General features: G+C 36.0%; 1 protein-coding gene across 1 annotated transcript in view; it reads right to left on the reverse strand.

Moving 5' to 3' along the window:
* The window catches only part of LOC112046854 (activating signal cointegrator 1 complex subunit 3), a 36,125-nt gene extending 12,786 nt beyond the window's left edge, over positions 1-23,339 (reverse strand). Inside the window, exons 1-24 of the mRNA XM_024083676.2 lie at positions 23,179-23,339; positions 21,678-21,808; positions 21,037-21,295; positions 19,862-20,128; positions 19,375-19,624; positions 18,812-18,995; positions 17,876-18,021; positions 14,372-14,517; positions 13,251-13,451; positions 12,068-12,260; positions 11,042-11,228; positions 10,225-10,351; positions 8,573-8,856; positions 8,052-8,157; positions 7,065-7,289; positions 6,191-6,280; positions 5,220-5,364; positions 4,557-4,693; positions 3,908-4,084; positions 2,648-2,873; positions 2,066-2,207; positions 1,130-1,241; positions 932-1,023; positions 159-235 (exon numbers count right to left, since the gene is read on the reverse strand). Coding sequence (XP_023939444.1) covers positions 159-235; positions 932-1,023; positions 1,130-1,241; positions 2,066-2,207; positions 2,648-2,873; positions 3,908-4,084; positions 4,557-4,693; positions 5,220-5,364; positions 6,191-6,280; positions 7,065-7,289; positions 8,052-8,157; positions 8,573-8,856; positions 10,225-10,351; positions 11,042-11,228; positions 12,068-12,260; positions 13,251-13,451; positions 14,372-14,517; positions 17,876-18,021; positions 18,812-18,995; positions 19,375-19,624; positions 19,862-20,128; positions 21,037-21,295; positions 21,678-21,799 — 3,895 coding nt within the window. The 5' untranslated portion in view covers positions 21,800-21,808; positions 23,179-23,339. The remainder of the gene's footprint in view (positions 1-158; positions 236-931; positions 1,024-1,129; positions 1,242-2,065; positions 2,208-2,647; positions 2,874-3,907; positions 4,085-4,556; positions 4,694-5,219; positions 5,365-6,190; positions 6,281-7,064; positions 7,290-8,051; positions 8,158-8,572; positions 8,857-10,224; positions 10,352-11,041; positions 11,229-12,067; positions 12,261-13,250; positions 13,452-14,371; positions 14,518-17,875; positions 18,022-18,811; positions 18,996-19,374; positions 19,625-19,861; positions 20,129-21,036; positions 21,296-21,677; positions 21,809-23,178) is intronic.
* Positions 23,340-24,884: the final 1,545 nt, after the last annotated feature.

Consider the following 24,884-nt stretch of genomic DNA (forward strand, 5'->3'; position numbering starts at 1 on the left):
AACTAGGTTAGTTGATTACAGAATTTTCTTTGATACAAAGTATGCAAGTAAAGCAATTCAAGAACATGGTAGTTTTATAAACTTGGGGATTCTATTAAAGACAAAAAATACTTAAAAACCACTACAAATTACCACGAAAATGTATTTTATAGACTCACCAGTATGTGGAGGATGTGTTTCTGGTAGAATCAGATGTTGGAATGTTAAAGCCAGCACACTTTCAGAACCTACCCATCTATGAACAATGAAATGAATAACTTAAAAGAAGGTCGGCGGAGTCCGGCTCTATTGGGATTTATCACGGACAGGATTATTATACTTGCGAATAAGCCTGACATCGTGGTGCTGGACCGGTCACAGTCGAGGGTGTTTTTGGTGGACATCACAATTCCATATGACGAGAACCTTGTGAGAACTGAGACGGAGAAAAAACGTAAGTATCTCGATCTGGCTCACGAGGTTACCGACATGTGGCATGTGGAGTCCATTGAAATCATCCCAATCGTCATATCTGCCAATGGTTTGATCCCAGTCACCACCTCACCATTTAAGGCGGCTGGGGTTCCGTGGCAGTTCCCTCGCATCCAAGATGCAAAAAGCGGTCTTGCTGGACTCGGCTAGGATAGTCCGCCGGTTTCTTCACCTGTCACCCTGACCCCCGGCCGTTTGGTCTCCCTGCCGGGGTGAATCCTCCGCCCGGTGCATATATGTATTTATGTAGCGTATATTTATGTTTATTTATTTTGCGTATTTAAGTAAGTTTATTTATTTTCCTTTTGGCCTTATATATATGTTTATGTTGTGCCGGGCGTGAGAGTAAATGTATTAGAATAATACATAATACATAATAATAATACATAAAGCCTTTTATTTCCTATAAACCTTAACGTAATGAATGAATATTATAAGCCTAACAGTATTTAGTATTTACCTTTCAGATGTAGCCCTTATGTAGTACTGAGGCGGCAAAGGTTCAGATATTGGAATAGTTATAATAAGTTCTTGAGGTTCTTTTGTTATGACCTGTAAAAAATATTGAAAATTGATCGACCTATCAAAAGGTTATAAATAGCATGTAGCCATAATGGATTTTATGCTTCTATAAAACGAAATAGCTTGTCTATGGTACCTGTTTCTTGGTAATGAGGAAATACTCGTGATAATACATAATGTCCGATTCAGGGTCCTCTACCCAAATCCAAAATGCCTCTGGCGCTTTTCCGTGATATTTGTCGTTCCATCTGAAATCAATGTATTTGTCTAGTCAAAAAGGACCACAAAATGACATTGTCAGTTACTGAGTGTTTTGTCAATTTATAAATAAAAATATAAAATGAATCTGAGCTGACTTTTAATTATTGCGTTGCGACTATTTGACCAATAGTTGCAATTTATCGCATGGTACTTCATCTGTAGAACTACATAGTTAAAGGTAGTAACCCTGTTAGCTACCAGAATCAAGAATTTTTGTAAATATAAAAGTTGAGCGTCCCATTATAATGAAGCTACTCACGGAAAATAAACTTGAAATAACCTAGGATCCGTGCATAATTTATTAACAACTTTTAATAACCTCATCATTGATACAAGTTGGGAGGAGGAGGAGAGTTTACCAAAAGTTGTTACTAACCAAATGTTTTTTTTTACTGATGCTTAATTAATAGTTACGTATACAACTTAGCCACAATGTCCTACAAAATGCATGGTACAGTATCTCGTTCCGACGAAATTTTTATTACCTGGTAACTCAGTTAGCTACCAGAATTTTCGTAAATATAAAAATTGAGCGTCTCACCAAGATGAAACTACTTACAGAAAATTAACTTGATAGTAATAAATTGTAACAACGCTCCACGGATCCTGGGCTAATAGCAATCAATTGTAAAAATGCTTCACGGATCCTGGATTATTAAAACAATCAAGTAATAATATAATAATAATAATAGCCTTTTAAACAGATATTACATAACATATAAATAAAAGTGTAGTAGCTGTTTCTTGGTTTAATTTTGGAAATCTGTTTTTTATATTTTACATGCTCCTTTAAAAACAATCAAGTACTTACTTAAAATTAGGAGTGATAGTGAGTCGTATCCGTAACACGGTCCTAGTGATGGGATGCAAGCTTGCCTCCATTTCTAAGAGCGGAAACTCATCCGCGCACTTCTTGAGGTGTCTTGCTGCTTTGGGGTTACGAATGAGATCACCTACGGGACAAATTATAATAGGCTAGTTAAAACTTTTTTTTAAATGATCTTAAATAGTTCACAGACAGATTTTTCTTTTCATATTTTTTTTAACAATACGAGTCAAAACGCCTGTCGGCCATGACAGTCTATATTTCAACTATTTCATGACGTCACTATAATAAATTCCATACAAATGGAGCGTTTGACAAAAATATTAGTTCGTTTAGTACATCAAGTGTGTTAGTGAATTCACAAAATGGTCGACAGCGTTTTTGATGTTTGGAAAATTTGAAAAAATTCGTGATATTTATATTAAGTTTTATAAGAAATCCTTAACTTTTATTAATTGATATCGATATATTTCGGACCCTAATTATATGTACTACACGAAATTAATATTATTTATATTAAATTTGATATGAGTCAACTACCCTATTTTAAATAACTGAAGTAAATACCTAATTCCTTCCAATCCATGTCTCTTATCTGATCAGGCTTCAGCATTGGGTATTCTATATGTTTTAACACCTCGTTGGGGAAACAGTTGAATTGCCTCATATCACTGTAAAAGTCCCATAGCTGCAGCTCCATCATTTTGGCCATTTTCAGGTAAAGTCCGGCCATGTAAGCGTTGTTTTTGCGTAGTGTTATCTCGAATAGCGCACGCACTATGCGGACAGCGTTCTAAAACATGGGAAGTAGTTTAATTTATCAGAGTTGATATCTTCAAATGAATATGTTCTCTGCTTTTGCGTTTGTAGAATCTATGCATAAAAAGGCGGGCCTGTAGCAATGTAGCACGTCTATTCTCTATCTACAAAAACTTGGCTACAAACCCAGCCTTTTTGATTGGAATATTGTTGGAACTTGTGGCTTAATAGATCAATTATCATTCTATTTTAACGACCCACTGCAGGGCCAGGCCTATCCTTATAAGAGAGGGGAAGAGATAAATTATTTTTTCTTCAACTAGTATTTTAATTAAAAGCATAAAAATACAATGGCGTGTTTATTTGCATACTTGAGCCCCTAAAGAACGCACTCCGATCTCAAATCGATATCTCAGGGGATATTCCAATTTTAGATTGAAAGATTTTGGCGGTTAATAATAGGCGTCCACAATCCGTAATGGTAATGGATCGTATTATTCTTTAAAGAGAAATCCATACAAGTTTGTCCACTGATACGCATTGTACGGTTCGCACGAATCTACAGTAAAATTAAAAATCCGTTCAATGCATTAACCTCTTATAATAAAATGACGCACAATCACGTAGAAAATTTCACTTAAAAACTGGCCAATTTTGCTTAAAGTTTTAGAATTATTGGTAAAGAAAATTATACCTAAAGACCTTTAAATATAGTCCAATATTCAATAAAATACCAAATTCAGAGCAAATTCAACCTTAAGGATTGAGTTTAAGGTTGAATTTGCAAATGAGACTACTTGAATAGAGTGCCAAGAATTTGTGTTTGGCACTTACTGAGTGGGGATGTTTTTTGGTCTCTGATTGTGCATCCACTTTGTAACAGGAGATCGATAGTTTAATGCGATGCATCCTTTACTTAGGATGCGGCTATGTGGACGCCTTTCTTCAAGGTGACGTTGCCTAATTTGTCACATTTTTGCAGCGAAAAGCAAAACAGTTAATCATTGATCAACAATTGATTAATCTAACTATAGTTTAAACATAGATTAATTAATATTATAACCTTACCTGACTGATATAGTTCAAATCAGATTGCAGAGAGGACGCGTTCACCCTTCCTCGTGACAGGTATGTTTGCAGCAGAATGTTGATCTTCCAATGGATGTCTTCTGGCGGATCGTCTATTCTTAATTCACCGTATTGGTCTTTCAGATTCCATAGTTCTGTCAATTCTTCTTTCCTGATCTGTTATTTAAAACGAAATTTAATCTTTACTAATATTAGAAAGTTACCTCTTTCTAATATTAGTAAAGATTAAATTTAGTTTAGTTAGTGATTGTGAGGTTGTAGAGGGTAGTATCTGGATTTAATGAACTGAAATCACAGAGTCACAAAGCGGGCGATAAAATGAGCTATGCTCGAAGTGTCTCTGCGTGATCAAATAAAAAATGAGGACATCCGAAGAAGAACCAAAGTCACCAACATAGCTCAACGAGTCGCGAAGCTGAAGTGGCAATGGGCGGGGCACATAGTTCGAAGAGCCGATGGACGTTGAGGTCCCAAGGCCCTACAAAAGGCCCATGTCCTGCAGTGGACGTCCATCGGCTGACATTATTTGTGAGTGTCATAGGCATATTTTATTCCCCTATAACTACGGAAACAGGAACTACAGCGGGGCGTTTGCGAGTGTGAAATAAACAAGTCGTCAAAAAGTTACCTTAAGCTGTTGAAAATCTGAACATCGGGTCAACATTTCGAGAATGTACGCCTGCGTCATAGACTTGCGGACCATAGAGTTGAACACTTCCATCGTCTCACACGTTATGTAATAATGGCTGGCAGTTCTACCCAGATCTGGAAAAGAAATTTTTAAACAAAAATTAAACATAAAAACATTTTTAAAATATATTTATGAAGTATAACTTTGTCTTTTTGTTGATTTTAAAACTTTGAACAAGATTAATTTATCTAACTTATCGAGAGTTACTATAGCCGGATGCAATCTTTATGATGACTCTGAAGTCAGCTGCGGTATCGCTGCACGCAGGCCATAAAATTCAAAAAATTCAAAATTCATTGATTTCAATTAGGCTTAGTTTACAAGCATTATTGAAAGGTCAGGTATATGTCAAAATGTAATTTAATTAATGGTGGTAATAATAGACGAAAACTTAAAATCAAAAGTTACGAGGGTTCCAAACGCGCCTTGGTCCGAGAAGAGCCCACAACAAACTTAGCCAAGGTTTATTTTTTTTGTTTACCACCATTATACAAACTTATTTAAAATGTAGATACAATACATAAATAGAAGCGCGCGGGGCGATGTCCTACTGCCGCGCTCTTATGTTACCGCTGACACCTAAAATCTTAGCCATTATACCTGTGACATTAAGGTCGCCTGTCCGCTCGTTGTACCGCAGCATGTGCGTGCGATCTAGTTGCATGGCGGCGTTAGTGATCAGCTCGCGCCTCCTCGTCTCCAGCATCGGTTCGTCTAACGCTTCTTGGTATGATAGACCGTACACCTATGAAACATGTATACAATACTGTAAAATATGTTTTCTTTTTAACCCTTGACTGCAATCTCAATTGATGTTACATGCTGGTGCTGTCTAAGATGGAAGCTGGTTAATTTGGAAGAGGACAAGGCTTATTCTACCCATACCATACGTAGTTACAAGGAAGCCACGATTGCCATCTATATATATAAAAATGAATTGCTGTTCGTTAGTCTCGCTAAAACTCGAGAACGGCTGAACGGATTTATCTTATCTTGGTCTTGAAATGTTTGTGGAGGTATAGGGAAGGTTTAAAAGGTGAGAAAAAATTTATTAATTGCCGGGAAAACCATAAAAACGACCCTTTTCTATTTCCCATACAAACGTTTAAGAGTCAAGGGGTAGGGTAGGTGTAGGGTAGGTTAGGGGTAGGGTAGGGGTAAGGAAGAATTGCACATAAGTCAAAGCGAAGCTTGACCGGGTCCGCTAGTTGCAAATAAAAATAGGAAATACAGTCAAGAGAAAGTTGACAAATACAAATATCTTGGGTTGGATAACGACGGCCGCGGGGCGCAGTGGATAGTGACCCTGCTTTCTGCATCCACGGCCGTGGGTTCGATTACCACAACTGGAAATTTGTGTGATGATCATGGGTTTTTTCCAGTGTCTGTGTGTATTTAAACATTATATAAGTTTTAATATGTAGTATATGAATGTATATGAATATTATAATACCAGCTATCTTAGTACCCATAAGACAAGATGCTCTGTATGATTACTTTGGGGCTAGATAGTGATGTGTATTGTTTAAGTATATTTATTTTTTTATTTAACAGACTTAAAGTTGTCTTACCTGAGGATTTATTCTCATTCTAACAAATAGGTAGGTGTAACTCAACCATTCCACTGCCTCGTCTATATTTGTTACTGTTCCAAGAGCAACCTGTAAAATTAAATGAAATATTTAAAAAGGTTGCCTGCTGTCACACTGCAACTAAGGCGTTGACAGATATAAACAGTTACGTTATGTTATTTATAACACATTTGCTCGTAAAGTATCGCTTATTTCACCAATTTAAATATCGTAATGTATCTCATTACGCATATGTGCCGTAATGTAATATAAAACCTGCATCATCCATCTAATAACGAACCGTACTTTTTTAAATCTTGGCAAAGAGTTTTTAATAAAAGATTTCATTGTTTAACTTTAAAATTTTCACAACCATTCCAAACAATCCATTTAAATGTCAAGCATTTATCTGTATCAAAAACACAAAAATATTAATCTACTTTATTAGTAATACTGGTTGTTTTTGGTGCATTTGTCTAAAAAAAACAAACGCTGGTGTGCACACTTCGTTATCTGGTCAAAAACGCCAAGCGTATCAAAATGTAACCATAAGGAAAACAGGCCAAAATGCAAATTCATTTTCAAAAAGTGTGTTAAAGTGTTTCCTCGCAAATGTGTTATAAAACGTCGTATGACATACGCGCGCTTTGATAATTACAGCCTCTGCTTCCTTACTATAGCTCTCGCCTTTGGCTCGAGCTGCAATATCGCCTCGGCTGTAATTTTCAACTTACAGCACTTATATCATAATGTACTATCAGTTATTTAGCCGTCAAATATGTCAAATGAAAGGTTATGCTTAGGATGAGGGTAAGTATATATTTCTAATGCCGGATCTTAGACCAAAAGTATTTTTATAAATTATCCAACTTACTTCAGCGTTCAAATTGTCTGCCAAAAGATTGATAAAGTTGCTCTCAATAGGGAACTGATTGGTCATAGACTTCAAGTAGTGTGTAAGTTTGTCGTGCGTGGTGATTATGATCCCGGTGCCCGACGTGTCGAACTGAGGCCTGCCCGCGCGCCCGAATATTTGCAGCACATCCAATATGCTGAGGTCTACGAATGTGCCGTGGCTTTGGTCGTATATTTCTGTACCCTGAAACACGATAATGGAAAAAGGTTTCTTTCATTTGGCCCCTGTCGTTCCATTGCTCATCCAAATTGTCCCAATTTCAACTCTGAAACGCAGTTTTGCGTTAAAATCCCCCATCACAATATTGTAATAGGAGTTTGAGGCATGAATGGTTTTTGAAATATATTCATAGAATACCTCTACCTTCTCGTCTGGATGTATCGAGGTCGGTGCGTAAACCTGTATTACCTTCAAAGAATACCGTTTCGTAATTGGAGGACCTGGAGGAGGAGAGCTGTGATAGCCCAGTGGATATGACCTCTGCCTCCAATTCCGGAGGGACACCTCCAACTTTCTACTTGGGTGCATTTTAAGAAATTAAATATCACGTGTCTCAAACGGTGAAGGAAAACATCGTGAGAAAACCTGTTTACCAGAGAATTTTCTTAATTCTCTGCGTGTGTGAAGTCTGCCAATCCGCATTGGTCCAGCGTGGTAAAAGATTAACCTGAAAGTTTCAGCTGAAGAAAAATTGCTAATGTAGGTCGGTTTCGCAACCATTGAATTGCGCCTCATGCCGTGGTTGTCACCAACGAGTCGTCAGCGATCTTCATATAGCTCCCAAATTAGTTTGTCTTGAGTTTTCTACCTTTATTTTGAATTTGTTTGATGATAAACATTCCACATCGAGTTTGGCTTTAGTATATGTTCAATAATTAATGATTCTATGTTAGAGCTTGTACTATTATATCTGCTGTGATTATAATATATATATTTGATACATACCCTTATCACAACTGCATGCGCCGGAAGGTTGACTCCCCACGCTAAAGTCGACGTACAAACCAATACTTTGATGTAGCCTTCTGCGAAATATTTTTCAACCATATTCCTGTAAAAATATTTATTAGATAATTCTTATTACACAATGCAATATGCTATTTACCTAATATAATTTTGGACACTATAAATTCAATTACATATTTATTAATGTGTCAGTGATATTATTATACATTTTTTCACATTTTATTCAGAAAGTTACGTTATTTGTGAGTGGGTTAGGCTACGAGTATATTTACTGATACAAAGTCACGTTATGGGTTAAATTTAAATTTTTTTTGGTTAGTTTATTATTTATTAGTTTATTTTTGGTGTTACTGGCTATATTTACCAATAGAATGTCATTTTATTTGTGAGTGTTACGTTGTTTGTGACTGTGTTATATCCCATGGGATAGAAATTGCGCGAGTGCAACCGCTGAACGCAACTAGTGTTTCGAGCGAATAAACTAATTCTGATTTTCTCACCTATCGCTTCTCAACATCCCAGCATGGTGACAAGCAAATCCAGCTGCAAAAAGCTCTCCTAATATTTTATTCGGACTGCTGCTAATACTTTTCTTAGCTTTGAGGAATCCACCAGAATCTTCCGGCTCAAAATGCTTAAGATGGCCTTTCTTTTGAGCCAACTCTTTGAGAATCAATGCGGTTTGGTGCGTAGCGTTCCGTGCATGAACGAATACCATCACTTGATGTCCTTTCTGAACCATTTCCGTGGCTTTGTCGTAACATATTTCGTTCATTGTTTGCATCTGTATGAAAAAATTAGAATTATGTTTTTAAGTAACAAATAATCATGATCATCTTATACAGGGTGTTGCGGAGTATTTGCCATAGCTTCAAGGTGTTGACAAGTCCACTTATATATAGAATCCGAACTGCATAACAAATTTTATTAACAAAAAAAATTTCGTACAAAGTAATTCAAATAATTCCGACTATTCATTGTAACACACGCCTTTATCTATCCTTGCATTTTTAACCGACTACAAAAAGGAGGAGGTTCTCAATTCGGTCGGTATTTTTTTTTTTTTTTTCATGTGGTCCTGTCAGAAATGACTGACAGGACCACATGAAAAAAAAAAAAAACAACACTGTCTGCAAAATCTAAATGGCTTGAATTAATACATCACCGGCTTAGCACCGCCTTCATACTGATCAGCAGGTAGAACATATTATGATGTTATTTTTCGCTTTTTAGTTTACTGGGTACGTTTTTTGGTTTTGAAGTCGGTTGTATTTTTTTTATTAAAATTTTTATAAAATACGTAATCGTAGAGGAAAGTGTCGATATCGACGAGATATTGCAACTGGTACTCCGCATTTCACTAGTAAGCGAGTTCATGATATATATCAATGAATAAGTATAGCTAGGTCTAAATAGATCTCTATTTAGACAAGAAATATTTTTTACTCCAAAAATATTCATTTTAGAATACATGTTCCTCAGACATTTTTAATTAATTTTCATTGTTGTAATCGTTTTGGTCGTGTAAAGAGCTTCCTAAAAATGCTTCATAAAAAACGGCAACAACATTCAAAAAATTCAAAATTCATTATTTCAAGTAGGCTCAGTTTACAAGCACTTTTGAAACGTCAGTTGACTATACTACAACTTCTAGTTTACTACAATATGTTAGGTTAGGTTTCATCTCTACCTTAATTATAACAAATTTGTAATAAAAATAATATCTAAGAAGATTCGATTCTTCTTACACAACAGCAAAACATCGATCAAGTAATTGAATATTTGGTGTATATACTCGTATTCTGTGGATAGTCTAAGCAATGTGTTTATTAGTCTATCTAAAAATTACACGTTACTATCGCATACTATCAAACTATACACTACAGATTCACAATATGTGTATAGTATAAGAACATAGAATATATTTATTGGTGTTAAGTGAGTTTACTTCGTTCCCCACAAAAAAACGTCAGGTAATTTAATTGATAAATTTGTGTGTGATGCATCTTCATATCTAATTCCTCTGTGGTTACGAACCACGTTTGCCAAGCTATAGTATAAAGACGGTAGGTTAATTGGCTGAGTTATAGCTGCGGTACAAGTCCATATGTAATTTGTCTGAGGTTGTTAATAATATTAATGATAAGTATACCAGTCTCAAGTGTGAACCGCCGCCACTACCCAATTCCTTGACACCAATGAACTGCTGTTCTAGAGGTACTGGACGGAAACGAGAGTCGAAGTAGAACAATCCAACATTTGGATTTACACGTAGGAATCTGTAAATTTTAGATGATTTAGATTAAATTAGATTTAAATTAGATAAGATATAAATTTAAATTAGATAAGATATAAATAATATCTTTAAACTTAATAATTTTTAAAATCTTTAATATTAATAAATTAAAAAAGATGCCTCGACTTTGTCAAAATATAGTGAAATAACGATGACGCCAAAAAAATAAACTTATTTTGGACTCTTCTACCAAGGTGCATTTGGTAACTTTAATAGTTTGAAGTTTTTGACTTAATTATATTGTAAAAAAACTATAACAAATGTATTATGACGACTCATATGAAAAAAAAAGATATTTTGAGTTGGGAGTTTACTTACACGTACGTAAACATACCGTTCGTAAAGAAAATTAGTGAGCCAAAATTTTAGAAACTATAAATCCTGTACTTACTAAAACATACTTAATTTTTGTTGTTTTTTTTTTGTATCTATACTTCTATACTAATATTATAAAGTTGAAGAGTTTGTTTGTTTGTTTGATTGAACGCGCTAATCTCAGGAACTACTGGTCTGGTTTGACAAATTCTTTCAGTGTTAGATAGCCCATTTATCGAGGAAAGCTATAGCTATATATTATTCCCGTATTCCTACGGGAACGGGAACCACGCGGGTGAAACCGCGCGGCGTCATCTAGTAACTAATAAATTAGAAGTCAAAAATAGATTATATGTACCTGGCAACATCGACATAATTGGGTAAGGTGGCTGAAAGTCCAACTATCCGTATCATGTTTTGGGTGGACTCAACTTGTCGTAATGTTCTTGCGACTATTGCCTCGACTATCGGACCTCTGTCTCCGTGTAATAAATGCACTTCGTCTATTATCAGCAGTTTCACTCTTGACGCTAATTCCGTATCCGCTGTGAATTTAAAGTATTTTTTCGTACTCTATGACAAGTTAGCCCTTGATTGCGATCTCAACTGATTTTTAATAACAAGTCTAAGATGGAAGCGGGCTTACTTGGATGAAGTAAAAGTTTATTGTACCCATACCTCTAATGGTTTCTACAAGGCATCGTACGGGAATGCTTTAACGGTTGGCGGTACGTCTCTTCCCGTAAGGTGGTAATTAGCCATGGCCGAAGCCTACCGTCAGACCAGGTCTGAATCAATTCAGAAAACATCAAATCTGCCCTGTGCTGTTCTTAGTGGAACCGAGGACCTCTGTTTTGAGAGCTGGTCGTCAAAGTCTTTATAACCAAAAGCCCCCCCTAACGTATACAATATACATACGTAGGCAACGAAAAATAATAGTAGGTATTATCCAAATATGTGTATAGATAGAAGGATGAGGGCTGGGGGAAGAAAGCCATTGGACAATTATTTTTAGGTAGAGGAGTTAAAAGAATTATTCACTAGAAAGTGTAATCCTACATTAAGAACTTCCCTTAAGCCATGAAAGGCTTAAGGGAAGTTCTTTGGCATCTGAGTTTGATATTATAGCCTCTTCCTCAGTAACAGAATAGTTAAATTGTGGAATAGACTGCCTGAGGATGTGATTACCGCAAAATCACTAAATGCGTTTAAGAACCGGCAGGATAAACATATAAAGCAATAAGAAGCACAAATATATAGGCGCATCAGCGAAAGCTGCTTAGCCTATAAATATAATAATAATAATAATTAAAAAAAATTGTCATATCGAAATTATTTTTGGAAGAACACAGAAGTTAGTAACTTCAAATAAAAAATTACTTACTTGCTCCCTTCCTAGTAACAATATCCCATTTCTCTGGAGTTGTGACAATCATTTGCGTTTGCTGAATTTCGGTTTTCGTTAGTTTCATGTCTCCGGTTAATTCTTTTACGACGATCCCTAACCCGCGTAGTCTCTTGCCGAAACTTGCCGTCATCTCTGAAGCCAGCGCTTTCATTGGGGCTATGTAGATTATCTATCAATAGGGATGATGACAGTTTTAAATAAGAGTACATATGCTAATTACGTAGAAGTAACAGGGTATCTAATATGATATCATTATCAGCCGAATGATGAACAGGGAATCCCGCCGCACCCAGCGGCACCAATCTGCTTGATGTCCTCGGTCCATCTAGAAGGGGTCGACCAAAACTGCGCTTACCGGTGCGGGGTCGCCATTTCAGCACCTTGGGATCCCAGCGTCCATCATATCAGATACCCTGTTACTTCTACGAAATTAGAGGCACATGTGCGGTGCTGCCGCGGGTCGCTTAAATAGGCTCCATACTAAACACCACGAATGACGTCGCCGATTCTAGGACTAGGACTTATGTGGCCTTTATTTATATTACCTCGTCAGTCATCACGGATGTCCACTATGCTCTAATGTTAAAGGTCCACTGTTAGAATAGACCTCCTATTCTAAAAGTGGACTCTTGAACTTTTTTTGACCATTGTTGCGTACAAATGCTGCGCTTTCTGATGCGAAGTAGTCATTAACACCTTGGGATCCCAAAATCCATCGGCTCTTCGAACTATTTGCCTAGCTTTTTCCACTTCAGTATTACTTGTTATGCCATATCAGTAACTTCTGGTTTTTCTGCGGATATCTTGGTTACCGATTCGATCACGCAGACATATTCCAAAGATTTTGACGGCCTCCGTGGCGCAATGCCACGTGCGAGGTGGATTTAAAAGACGAAAGTCCTGGGTTCGATCCCCGGCTGGGCCGATTGAGATTTTCTTAATTGGTCCAGGTCTGGCTGGTTACCACCCTACCAATAAAAACGTACTGCCAGCAATTTAGCGTTGGGGCACGATGTCTTGTAGAAACCGAAAGGGGTGTGATTTTCATCCTCCTCCTAACAAGTTAGCCCGCTTCCATCTTAGATTGCATCATCAATTACCAACAGGTGAGATTGTGGTCAAGTGTTAACTTGTAAACTTGTACAATTTAAATACTTACTTTGAAAGTATTCTTCATTATAACATTATTCTCAATGTGCTGTTTGATCTGATGCACCACAGTAAGCAGAGCTATGTTGGTCTTGCCAGCACCCGTTGGCGCGCAAATCAGGAGGTTCTCATTAGTGTTGTACGCCGTTTGGAACACCACAGATTGTATCCGATTGAGTTCTTTAATGTTCTCGAACGCCATTTGACCGATCTGGAAGTTTTAGTTAATGGTATAAAAACATTTTTATACTACAGCCTTTCTCGATGAGTACTGTTTACCAACAAAAAAAAATAGATATGAAGGTAGAAAACACATGTCATTTCATAACTTATTTATTATAAATTATGTATGGTTTGTTTATTGTAATTGTTATATTAATCTCTCAAATTATCTAATTAATCAAATTTATTTTCATCAATTTAAGAACAACTTAATTATAATTATTATGAGGTGTGAAATGACTAGTGATTTATACCCTCATTTTAGATTTGTTTGTTGGTAAACAGTACACACCAAGAAAGGCTGTAGTAGTATAGGTTTTAAGTCAATATTGGCAGAGGAAAATCAAATGAAATATTTTTGGCACAACCTTGACGAAACTTCGGTAATTAAAGGTCTTCTTAAAATATCTACCATTCAATTAAATAACTGCTGTCAAGTATTGGTAGGGAATTCTAATCAGTGGCGATCAAAATAGATCAGAAGCGGTCAACATGATCCACCTGATGATGATGATGGTACCTCGTGAAGCAAAACCAAAGAAGAAGAGGTTTTAATAAAGGGATGAAAGTTCATAAAAAAAACTGATATCCACGCGGACCTACGTATAGCTTGGCAAATTCGTTGGTGATACACCCATGATATGCGGGCGACGGAGCGAAAGGACTGCGAAGTTGTGAAGTCGTGCGCGCAGGACAGACAGAAGAACTGCGCGGGTATGAAGTCGTGCGCGCGGGCCATCAGTACCCCCCTCCCGGCCCGCGCGGACCATCGGGAGTGTTACAAGCGAGTTTGCCAAGGTCAAGTATTAGAGAAATGTGGTCCATATCTAATAAATTACGACTATTGTAAGAGCAGATATACAATCTTTTTAAATTTGACCACGGCGATTCGAAGTGTATTTTACTCACCTCATCTAATGAAGAAATTGGTACGCGTTTATTTCCAACTTCCAAAGGCGCCTGTTCATTCTTCGGTATTATAACTTCCTCAAACTCCTTATTGTCTTTTCTTACGGCGTTTTCGGGCAATATAAATTTTAGGCCAGAAACGAAACCTAAATAACACAGAGTAACCAGAGTGAGTACTTACAAGCAATGAAGCCGGTGAAACCCATAAAATAATATTTAATATTCCTCTATGTGCAAATTGATGATGATGTTTTGAGATTATCTGTGACTTCAGAGGTATCAGTGCCGACAAGCTTTTAAATTTTTTGTACTTTTAAGAACCCGTGTGATTGTAAATTTTATAGCAGTAAGAATATAAATCTAATAGCATAAATAAAAATAAAAATAAAACATATATTTTTTAGCAGGCTCAAAAGTGATTACAAAAATAAGAAAACTAATGTCGAACAAAGGTTCACAACTTTTGTCAGGACTACTTAATTAACAAATCAAACTGTAAGCAAAATAAGACCCTAGACTAGCAGCAGCGCCGGACCGAGGAAAATTTTAGAATGGAGCGAGATCCAATTATGGCGCCTTTCCTGTTTGCTCCTAACATTATATACTAGGGACGTTTGAAAAGTTCGTAGCCTAATTTATATCGGAATGTCATACATTTTTAACCGACTTCAAAAAAAAGAGGAGGTTTCTCAATTCGACCGTTCGATTTCGATTCGATTCAAGCCGTTTAAATCATAAAGATTTTAACTGGATTTTCAGATACTTCTTTCAGATACGGCTTTAATTAACACAGCACTAACTGATCAGAAGGTAGCACATACGATGTTATGTTTCGCTTTTAATTTAATGGAAACTTTTGTGAAATGGTTGTTCTTTTTTAAAAATTTTTTTTAAATTACCCTCATGTTAAAGCTACATTATTCAATGTATAGCTATATTAATAGAATAAAATTTTATGCATTCATTTGCATTCGTTACGTTCCCCACGCGATCCCGTCAAACAAATCGTGACTAGGTACTCGTATTTTTAACATGAAAAAAAATCGAGTATCTTAATCTTAATAATAAACTTAATCACTGCAATGAAGAACTTGAAGAAGAAAGGATTAGCAAAAAAAACATTTATGAAGTCATGTTTAAAACTGAAGGTGAATTAGAGCCTTCGTATATATCGTGAACTTTATTCGGCCTTTGGCCGGTGTAGAATAAAGTTCGCGGCCGAAGGCCGCGCGTTTTTTGCGCTTGGGTAAAATGCCCAGCCATAGCCACAGTCGAAAGCCCTATTTCAAACCCCTGGCCGAAGGCCGGAGCAAAATAAAGTTCGCGGCTGAAGGCCGCGCGTTTTTTGCGCTTGGGTAAAATGCCCAGCCATAGTCACAAACAGAAGCCCTATTACAAACCCCCGGCCGAAGGCCGGTGTAGAATAAAGTTCGCGGCCGAAGGCCGCGCGTTTTTTGCGCTTGGGTAAAATGCCCAGCCATAGCCACAGTCAAAAGCCTTATTACAAACTCCCGGCCGAAGGCCGCGCGCTTTTAGCGCTTGGGTAAAATGCCCAGCCATAGTCACAATCGGAAGCCCTATTACAAACCCCCGGCCGAATCTCGGTGTAGAATAAAGTGCGCGGCCCAAGGCCGCGCGTTTTTTTGCGCTTAGGTAAAATGCCCAGCCATAGCTACAGTCGAAAGTCCTATTACAAACCCCCGGCCGAAGGCCGGTCCGATCTTAATGAAACAAAGCCTATATGTTGCCGTGGACTAAGCTTAATCTATTGGTGAAAACCGCATTAAAATCCGTTCAGTAGAACCAGAGAATAGCGCGAACATACAGACAGAAGGACAGACAGACCTACAGACAAGAAAATTTAAAAAAATGTTTTCGTATTCAATTGCTCATTTCTAATTGCACTAACTTGATTTTAGTTAAAGTTGAACAAATACGCGATCGACTGACGAATTTTCGCAACTGCTTGGAGTTGTTTGAGGCAGATACTTTTTTGTATATTTTGTGACCATGGTTAAAACCTACTTACTTTACTCCAGATACAAAAGTACAGTCTAAAAAGTGGACACGACCAGGATCCAGGTTCCAAAAAGGCAGAAGCGGTTTTGCGTGTTGGAAAAGTAATGGCCTTGGTTTTTTGAGATTCGCGGGATGTAATTACTGTGGATTACTAAAAAAAGGCGTAAATATAAACTCTGCTTAATAGTGAAATCTGCTGCGATGTTTCAGAGGACAAATTAAAAAAAAATGGCCATGGTCATTGAGAAGAAAAGTTTTGATTCATCAGGATAATTTAGAATTCTTACCTTACCACCATATTCATATGATCTAGTCTCGTCTCCATCAGACTTTTATCTATTTCCTAGAAAAAGCACTTATCGAGTTCAAAATTTTTATGAAAGTGGTCTATGCATTTTCTAAGAGTTTAAAGAAAAAAAATAGCTGGTATAGAAATGTTTCCAGGCCAACAAAATAAGTGTATTGAGCTCTAAATAAAGTTAAAAATTAAATTAACTAAAAAATTATAGCTTTGTAGTTTCCTGGTTTACTTAGGCTACGAACTTATGGAACGCGAAGATTTTGACCATGCTCAGACCAATTGAAAATCAGGCACAATGCCGTCTCTCGATCACGTAGTGCCCGGGTGAAATCATCACCCTAGCGCCCCCTAGTACCTAGAGAACCCGCGCGGCGAGTGGCACTTGGGCGCCCCTGAGATCACGGCACCCGGGTTTAACGGGTGCGTTGCATGCACTACAGGTAAAGACTCTAGCTCACGTAGCGCCCGGGTGAAATCATCACCGTAGCGCCCCCAGTACCTATAAAACCCGTTGGGCGCCCCTGAGATCGCGACATCCGGGTGTAACGCGGGGTTACTGCACTATAGGTAAAGACTCTCTAGCTCACGTAGCGCCCGGGTGCAATCATCACCCTAGCGCCCTCTATTACCTGTTATATATTATATATTATATACCCGGGTTAAAATCAACGCACTCCCTGCACCATAGGTAAAGAAAGACGCCTCAATTAGAAGTAAATTCGCGCACGTCGCGTTCATCTCTTCGCTTTAAATATAGACGATCGAAAAAAAAAAATTTCTTTTCGATCTTGTCTTTACCATTTCGGCGCCCCCTAGGATTTGGCGCCTGGAGCGACCGCTCCGTTCGCCGTATGGACGGTCCGGCCCTGACTAGCAGAGAATGACCTTGAGTGAAGTCACGCACTTGTGAACGATGTGTGTAGGGTTAAAGGCGCCTTTGACAGATATCTAAACTCCCCTTTTCCACTCAAGTCACTCCCCTCGCCTATTCCAAGTAACCCATAAAGAATTACACAACAAGAGATGTGGACGGCTCGAACGCCACGAGCACACTGAAGCTGTCCGTACCGCAAGTCGTTGCAACGCGGCGATAACATATGCATTGGAAGCATTGGGAAACCTCTTAATTCATCCAGTGGTGGTTATATAAAAATATTGTGTAAATTAATGTTAATATGACTTACCAGCCGAGTTTTTAGCATTTATCGAAGAGTCATACACATTTGGATATTGAACTTTTGTTTGGGTGTATGAAATCTTTTGTAATATAGGATCAACATTTGATTTTGATGTAGAAAATGGTACAATTGGTTTTGAAAGGTCAGCTAATCTGAAATTCATTTTACATTATTAAATAAAACATAAATTTCGAGACAAATATATAAACACTAGCTGACGCCGCGTAGTCCCCGTTACTTTAAGAATACAGGGATAATATATATAGCCTTCCACGATAAATGGGTTATCTCACACTGGAATCCATTCTGAGGCAGAGAGAAAAACTCCGAGCAGAGCCCTGGACTTATCATCAACGGGTGTACTGTTAAGAAAATCCTTGACAATTAAATAACACTCCCCTTCTTTGCTCATGATGTTCTCCCTGCTTAGCCGAAGGGGAATGCCCATTGACCAATACAATATAAATTAGGATTAAGCTAATAGTAAAGCAATTTTGTAAAAGTAACAGGGTATCTGCGATCATTACTTTCGTAACTACAATGATTTAAAGGGTCAGATTTGCGGCGCTTCCGCGGATTCCTAAAGAACGCCCCATACAAAATGGTACGATTTAATGACGTCGTAGGTACATAATGATCGTTAGATTTGTATGGGCGTTTATACAAAATTACTAATATCTTTGTTATTTGTGCGTTTATGTTTATAGTTGACGTATTAAAAAATGTCACATTCAATGTAAGGAAGCTAAAACTGTATGGAATTTTTATCTAATTACGATAAAAGATTTTCAATAGATTTAGAAATTTTATAATCTTATTTATTTTGCAAATATTCAGTCAATATTTGCAGAGAGATTATGCTGGTAATGCTCTTTTACCCGACTTACATATTAAACACAATTACTTAACTATCGCTAGAGAAATAAGTTAATCTGTCGTTACCTCTTAGATCTCAAATGAGCAATGTTGATTTCAGGTTCCTGTTCATCCTCATCTAATCTCTTTGAGCTCTTGGCTTTCTTTTCTTCCTTTCTTACAAGTTTGGCCAGCATCTTCTCTTGTCCAGATTGCACTGACACCTGACACAGATATTGAGGCATTTTGTTTTCAGGCAGCAACGCAGAAACTGTTGATACAATGAAGTTATAAATAAAATAATGCATTATCTGGGAAAGGAGATTAAAATATCATAAATATCCATTTAAATGAATATCTCATCCGTAAGTTGTGCCAAAAAAACTTTACCTCTATACATCTCTTTAATGCAAGTGTTATACTTATCATGTTGACAATAAAAAGTTCAAATAGTTATTTTCTTTGACTCTTGACGGTTAAGCAACTAAATCTGACAAACTAGGACGCAATTCTCACTTGTTGCACTATTGTTGTATCTCATCATATTTCAAATTTGCTTGATTAATGAGGAAAAGTTAATATTGATCATAGTACGTACCTAATTTAAAATGCAGAGAGGGGTAAAATATTTAATAATGATATCTACTTACTTTCTGCTATAGTAGGTTGTGGCGGTGGTGCTTTCAAACTGTCAGTGATTTCTTGCCGATGTTGTAACATTTCTTGTATAAACTCAAACTTATCAAAACCCAATAGTTCAAACATTTCGTTCTGTAGTTCATCATTACTTCTTGCAGAGTTAAGCAAAGTTATTATTGATTGTAATATGTCTGCACTTGATATGCCAGTAGAGTTCTCGTAAAGATCTTTTACTTTTGTTTCTAACCAGAATTTGCTGAACTGAAAGAATACATCATTAATAATCGTAATGATCATAATCATTAAATGGTATAATGAGGCAAAGGTACTTAGCATTGAAAAAAAAAGAGTAACTGGTTAAATGTTTGTTTACTATTTTGGTTACACTATAGTAAACAAACCTTTAACTGAAATCTTTGAACAAAACTTTAAAAGATTGTCAAACAGAAGGCACTGTAATTTTCATAATCACATAAAAAAATATTTTATTTCACTTACTTTGGAAACTGGTTGTGATATTTTAGCTACATTTTCTCTGTTTGTAACCTGATTGTTATATTTCATAGAGAAATCTGTAACAAAAGCACTGGCAGTTGCAGGTTTTTTGGTCAATTTTGCTAAAGGTTTCTTGGCTGGCTTGTATGGGATGTAGTGACATTGTATGTTTTCACCCCATAGCTTTACATTCTCTTTGACTTCCTTTATTTCAGCCTTAATGTATTCCTTTGTATCATCTGTTATAATGTTTGATATTGTTGTTACAATCTGAAAATTAATATTTACAATTTATATATTATGTGTTTTTCTGATCGCATGGGTACGGTGACAATTGCCTTATAACGTTCATAATAGTGAAACAACCTGTCACCGTACCCATCCTATTTGAAAAACACTGTAGTGTAAACTCTTTAACAAAATCCTTAATATCCAAAATTTTTGGTCAACATTATCTATATAAACATTAATATTATAAAAAGGTACAGGTTGTGGTATAGTAGGGGGTATTCTCTGGATCTACAGTACCGATTTTAATTTTGTTTTACCACTAGGAAGCCATGTTATTTGTTAGTGTCATAGGCTAAATTTAATCCTCATATTCTCATGGGAACGGGAACTATTGCAGGTGAAACCGCGGATCGTCGGCAACCTACTCTACTACTACTACCAATTATGTTATTATTGAGGGGTAGTTTCTAAGTTGCCAAAGTGAGTCAGAACTGCAGCTCCATCTGTTTTGTTTTTTTAATTTTCTAGCAAATCTTAACTGAGTTTAGCATATAATGTATGAATAATTTCAGGGAATTCATTCTTAGAATCATTTATTGAGATTACACTGCACATATAATATATAATACACTAAAATATATTAATTATTATATAGTTTATAGTTAGTAGGTATCCAATAAGAATGGATTTTGCGATAGGGATAGATTAAAGAGGTCTAAGGGCGGACGATATCGCGGGCGTCCGCTAGTATTATATAATTTCCCTTGTACACAGTGGCATGCACTATATAGATGCAAAAATGCCCTGCCTACCCTGAGAAATGATTAAGAACCTGTATTGCCATAGGAATTTTCCATTTTGTACCTATAGTGCACATCCTAGTTAAAAACCTTGAGCACGCTACTGCTTGTACAATACATTATACAGAGTAAAAAGAAAATATTTACCACACAAATCTTATTAGCTGTGGATGACACAACATTTCCAAACATTTGCTTCAGCTGAGAAAGATGTTTGAGCATAACAATATCATGATCTAGGAACATTCTTAGAGTAAATACTGCAGCATCCTCTATAATGTCATTTGAAGCTTCTCCCGTGAGGAGTTTGCATGCCTCTTTGAGTTGTTCTATGAGGTTTATGACAGTCTCTGGTGACGGTTCATTTTGTTTGATGTAATTGATAATATCTGTTAGAGTTTTAAACCTGAAAACAGTTATTAAATATGTCAAAAGATGTATTGTAAACTCCATTGTACTTACTTACTATATATCTCTACTGTTTCTGTTAAAACCACTATAACCCTTTTAACTACAAAGAATTCCAAAACTTCCAACAATAATTACCATATGTCAACCAATTAAAAATCTTCATAAATTATATACTTATGAATCACCATTCATATTGGTGAAAACCATGTACAATGACCATATCATTACATTATTGTTAGTGTTGATTGATTTGTTCTCTATGCTATCTTTTAGGTGCTTTATAAGTATTCATAAATAAAAACAAGTTAATAATAATGGGGATCACTAACCCTGCTGCATTTGTTGTAGAAGCTTTTTTTTTCATTAATTTAACTTACCTTTGAAGGTTATCAGGAATTTTGACAATTATTTTCACATTGCTACTGGGTTTTAGACAACGGGGCTTGTCTAGTTGTGTGTGCGCCCTCAACGCTCTAGTTAAACGAGGCAATTCCAACATATTTATTATCTGTACAAAAATACAATACAAAATAAATAAATTAATTGTTATCACTACTCAAACTGTAACCAAATACAATCCTTATAAGATATTATAAGAGATTTTAATGACTCAACAACGCCAGGCCTCCCTTCTTATAGGAGTGGGAATATGGAGCTTAGACCCATCATGACCCAACCCAGGGCCTGTAGGCCACATGCCTCACCATGTGGCACATTGATTCTCTTTCTATACTGAACACTTCAAAAAATAACCAAAAGTATGGGAATGAGAGATCTGATCGACAACAGATCATATCAGCCAATGGACGTCCACTGCAGGACATAGGCCTTTTATAGGGACTTTCAAACATTACAATCCTGAGCCTCCTGCATCCATAGAATATCTGAGATTCGCTTTATGTTGTCAGTCTATCTGGTGGGGATCATACCAACACTGAGTTATCTAGTGAGGGGTCGCCATTCCGGCACCTTGATCACATGATCTGTCGAATGATATTGAATGTCAATTCTTGCATTTTATTAGTTAGCGTTTATAGTAAGAGAATTGATATGCAACAAGGCTACAGGCTCTGGTCTCCCTCTTTATAGGAGTGGGAATATGAAGCTTGGACCCACCATAACTCAATCCAGAACCTCTTGATCTGAAACCACATAGCCTAACTTCTGGACCAAGAGGTACTGAAGGTATTTACGTTAGTTAAAGCTGAGACAGTAGCAAACAAACAGAAAAATAATTACTTTCACCACTTACACTAAAATAGATTTAACTACTTAATATTTATTTGTTGGATAAACATTTAAGTCTTATTTTATCTCTTGGGAGCTCTTTTTTTAGTGGTTATTATCATCATCGGCCTATTGACTAGGCCCCGATTTTATCTCCTTATGCTTAGTTGACGATTAGGAGTTCATCAGCGTACAGTTACATTGTGACTCTATAACAATTACCATATGATGTTAATGATCACCCAGCATGACAGCTTTATGGTTATTATTGGAGAATACACAAGGGTATCACATCACCAAGTTATCAACTCTTGTGTAATACTTAGAAGGAAGGAAAGAAAAACCAAATATGTTTTACCCCAACCCAATGCAGGCTAACAACTGGAATAATGAGCAAGCTTATATATGTGACCATGCGCTTTTTATGTACATAATTTCAGGTGTGTTGGTTTAAAATACCTACATCTGGCCAGTTTTTGCTTTAACTGTAAATTAAAGAATATTGTTTTGTTGAGACCAAACCAAATAAATACTAACACAGCACAGAGATACGTATTAGATTATAGTTTGTTATAGTTGCCGGTCTAGCAACAACAGAATTTAGATGTTTTTAAAACATTGTGAAATACTTAATACACAAATTAAACTTACTATGTTCGTAGGTTTTTAATGACAGGTAGTACTTATTTGAATTAGAAACTACAAAGCACAATAGATTAACGTTTTACATTCTTTACAAATTTGAATTTTTTAAAGAAAGTGAAAAATAATACTATCCCAATCCGTTTGCTTCTTCCAGCTGTTTGTGAAAATGTCAAATGCCAAATGTCAATGTCAATTGTCACGGACGTCAAATAGAGATTTTTTTCCCATGGGGAAAAGGCAAAAATATTAAACCGTACAGTCTTCAGTTTAATTTGAACTCATTATCATCCATGTATTCAAATAATCCAAATATTACCATCGGCATACAGCCATATCAAATATTCATATCCGATTGAATTGTAAGGTCTTTAACCATGTCTTCAGTATAATTGAATAGGATATTCTAATTATACTTATTAAATCCAGGTAACTCAATTATAATATCGACAACAATGTCTTTAGTGTTTAATATCCCTAACCGATTTAATAGGCTACTTGCTTCTTTTTTAAAAATGTTTATACTGAATTTAGTACAGTCATTGTAGGCCAAAATCAGCTATAACCTCCGATTTCGTTGAACCTCCATACATTTGGATGAAAATTTGGGATTAAGCTTAACCCTCTGCTTCAAAAGTGACATATCCTGGTCTTGCGCTTTTTGCATTTTAGGGGTGAAATCCACCCCTTTTGTTAAAAATGGGAAAAATGCAGATTAAACCATCCTAACATAAAAAATGTGTTTAATTATTATTAATTATATACATAAAATACATGTTTTTTAAATATTTATATGTATGATTTTAGTTAATTTTCAAACGCTTTTAGCAACCAGGCTTTAAATCGAAAATCATGAAAAAATATTTTTTTGTATTTCTGAGTTTTAAAATCGCAAAGATATAAAAAAAATTATTAAAAATTACCTCCTTATTAAAATATAATTAGTTTTTTTTACAATAACTCCGTTAATTTTCAAGACATTAGGTTCATTCAAAACCCTTTTAAAAGGTAATTTCAAAATCTCTAAGATCGTATTAAATAAAATTTTACAAAGCCCTTAGTTTTTAAAATGTCCCGGTTACATTGTTCTCTTAGTAAAAATTAGGCTTTAAACGTCTCTATCTCGGTTATTTTTCATCTAAAAATCTTTGTTAAAAAAGTAGCTCAACTTTTGTTTTTTATATTTTTTACAAATATCTAATATTTTTCAAAAGATAATAATTATATAAAATTAAATAAAAAACAAAATAAAATTTACTAAAAAATTTAGATTTTACTAAATCATACTTTTTTTCAAAAATAAGCATTCTAAACCGGTAAATATTTTTAAAGTTATCACTTATTCTAAAAAAAGAAAGTTCCGTTGTAAGAACAATAGATTTCAGTTTTTGTGGAAATGGTGAAAGTTTTATTTTTCGTTTTTTCCAAAAAAAATCGAAAGATTCATATTATTTTTATCACAACTTGCTCAATTTTGAAGCTATTAACTTTTTACAGTATTCATTAGAAATATATTTTTAGGAACTTTAAAAAATGCAGAAAGTGTATGTCATAAAATGCATTGGTTTCCCGTTATTTAAGACTAGCGGACGCCCGCGACTTCGTCTGCGTGAAACTCGATTTGAACTTTCAACAAACTACCCATACCCTACCTTCACCCTACCCCTACCCTACCTCCACCCTAAACTTTTTTAATTAGAAATGAGTGAGAGTGT

This window comes from Bicyclus anynana, chromosome 22 (assembly GCF_947172395.1).
Source record: "Bicyclus anynana chromosome 22, ilBicAnyn1.1, whole genome shotgun sequence".
Lineage (NCBI taxonomy): Eukaryota > Metazoa > Arthropoda > Insecta > Lepidoptera > Nymphalidae > Bicyclus > Bicyclus anynana.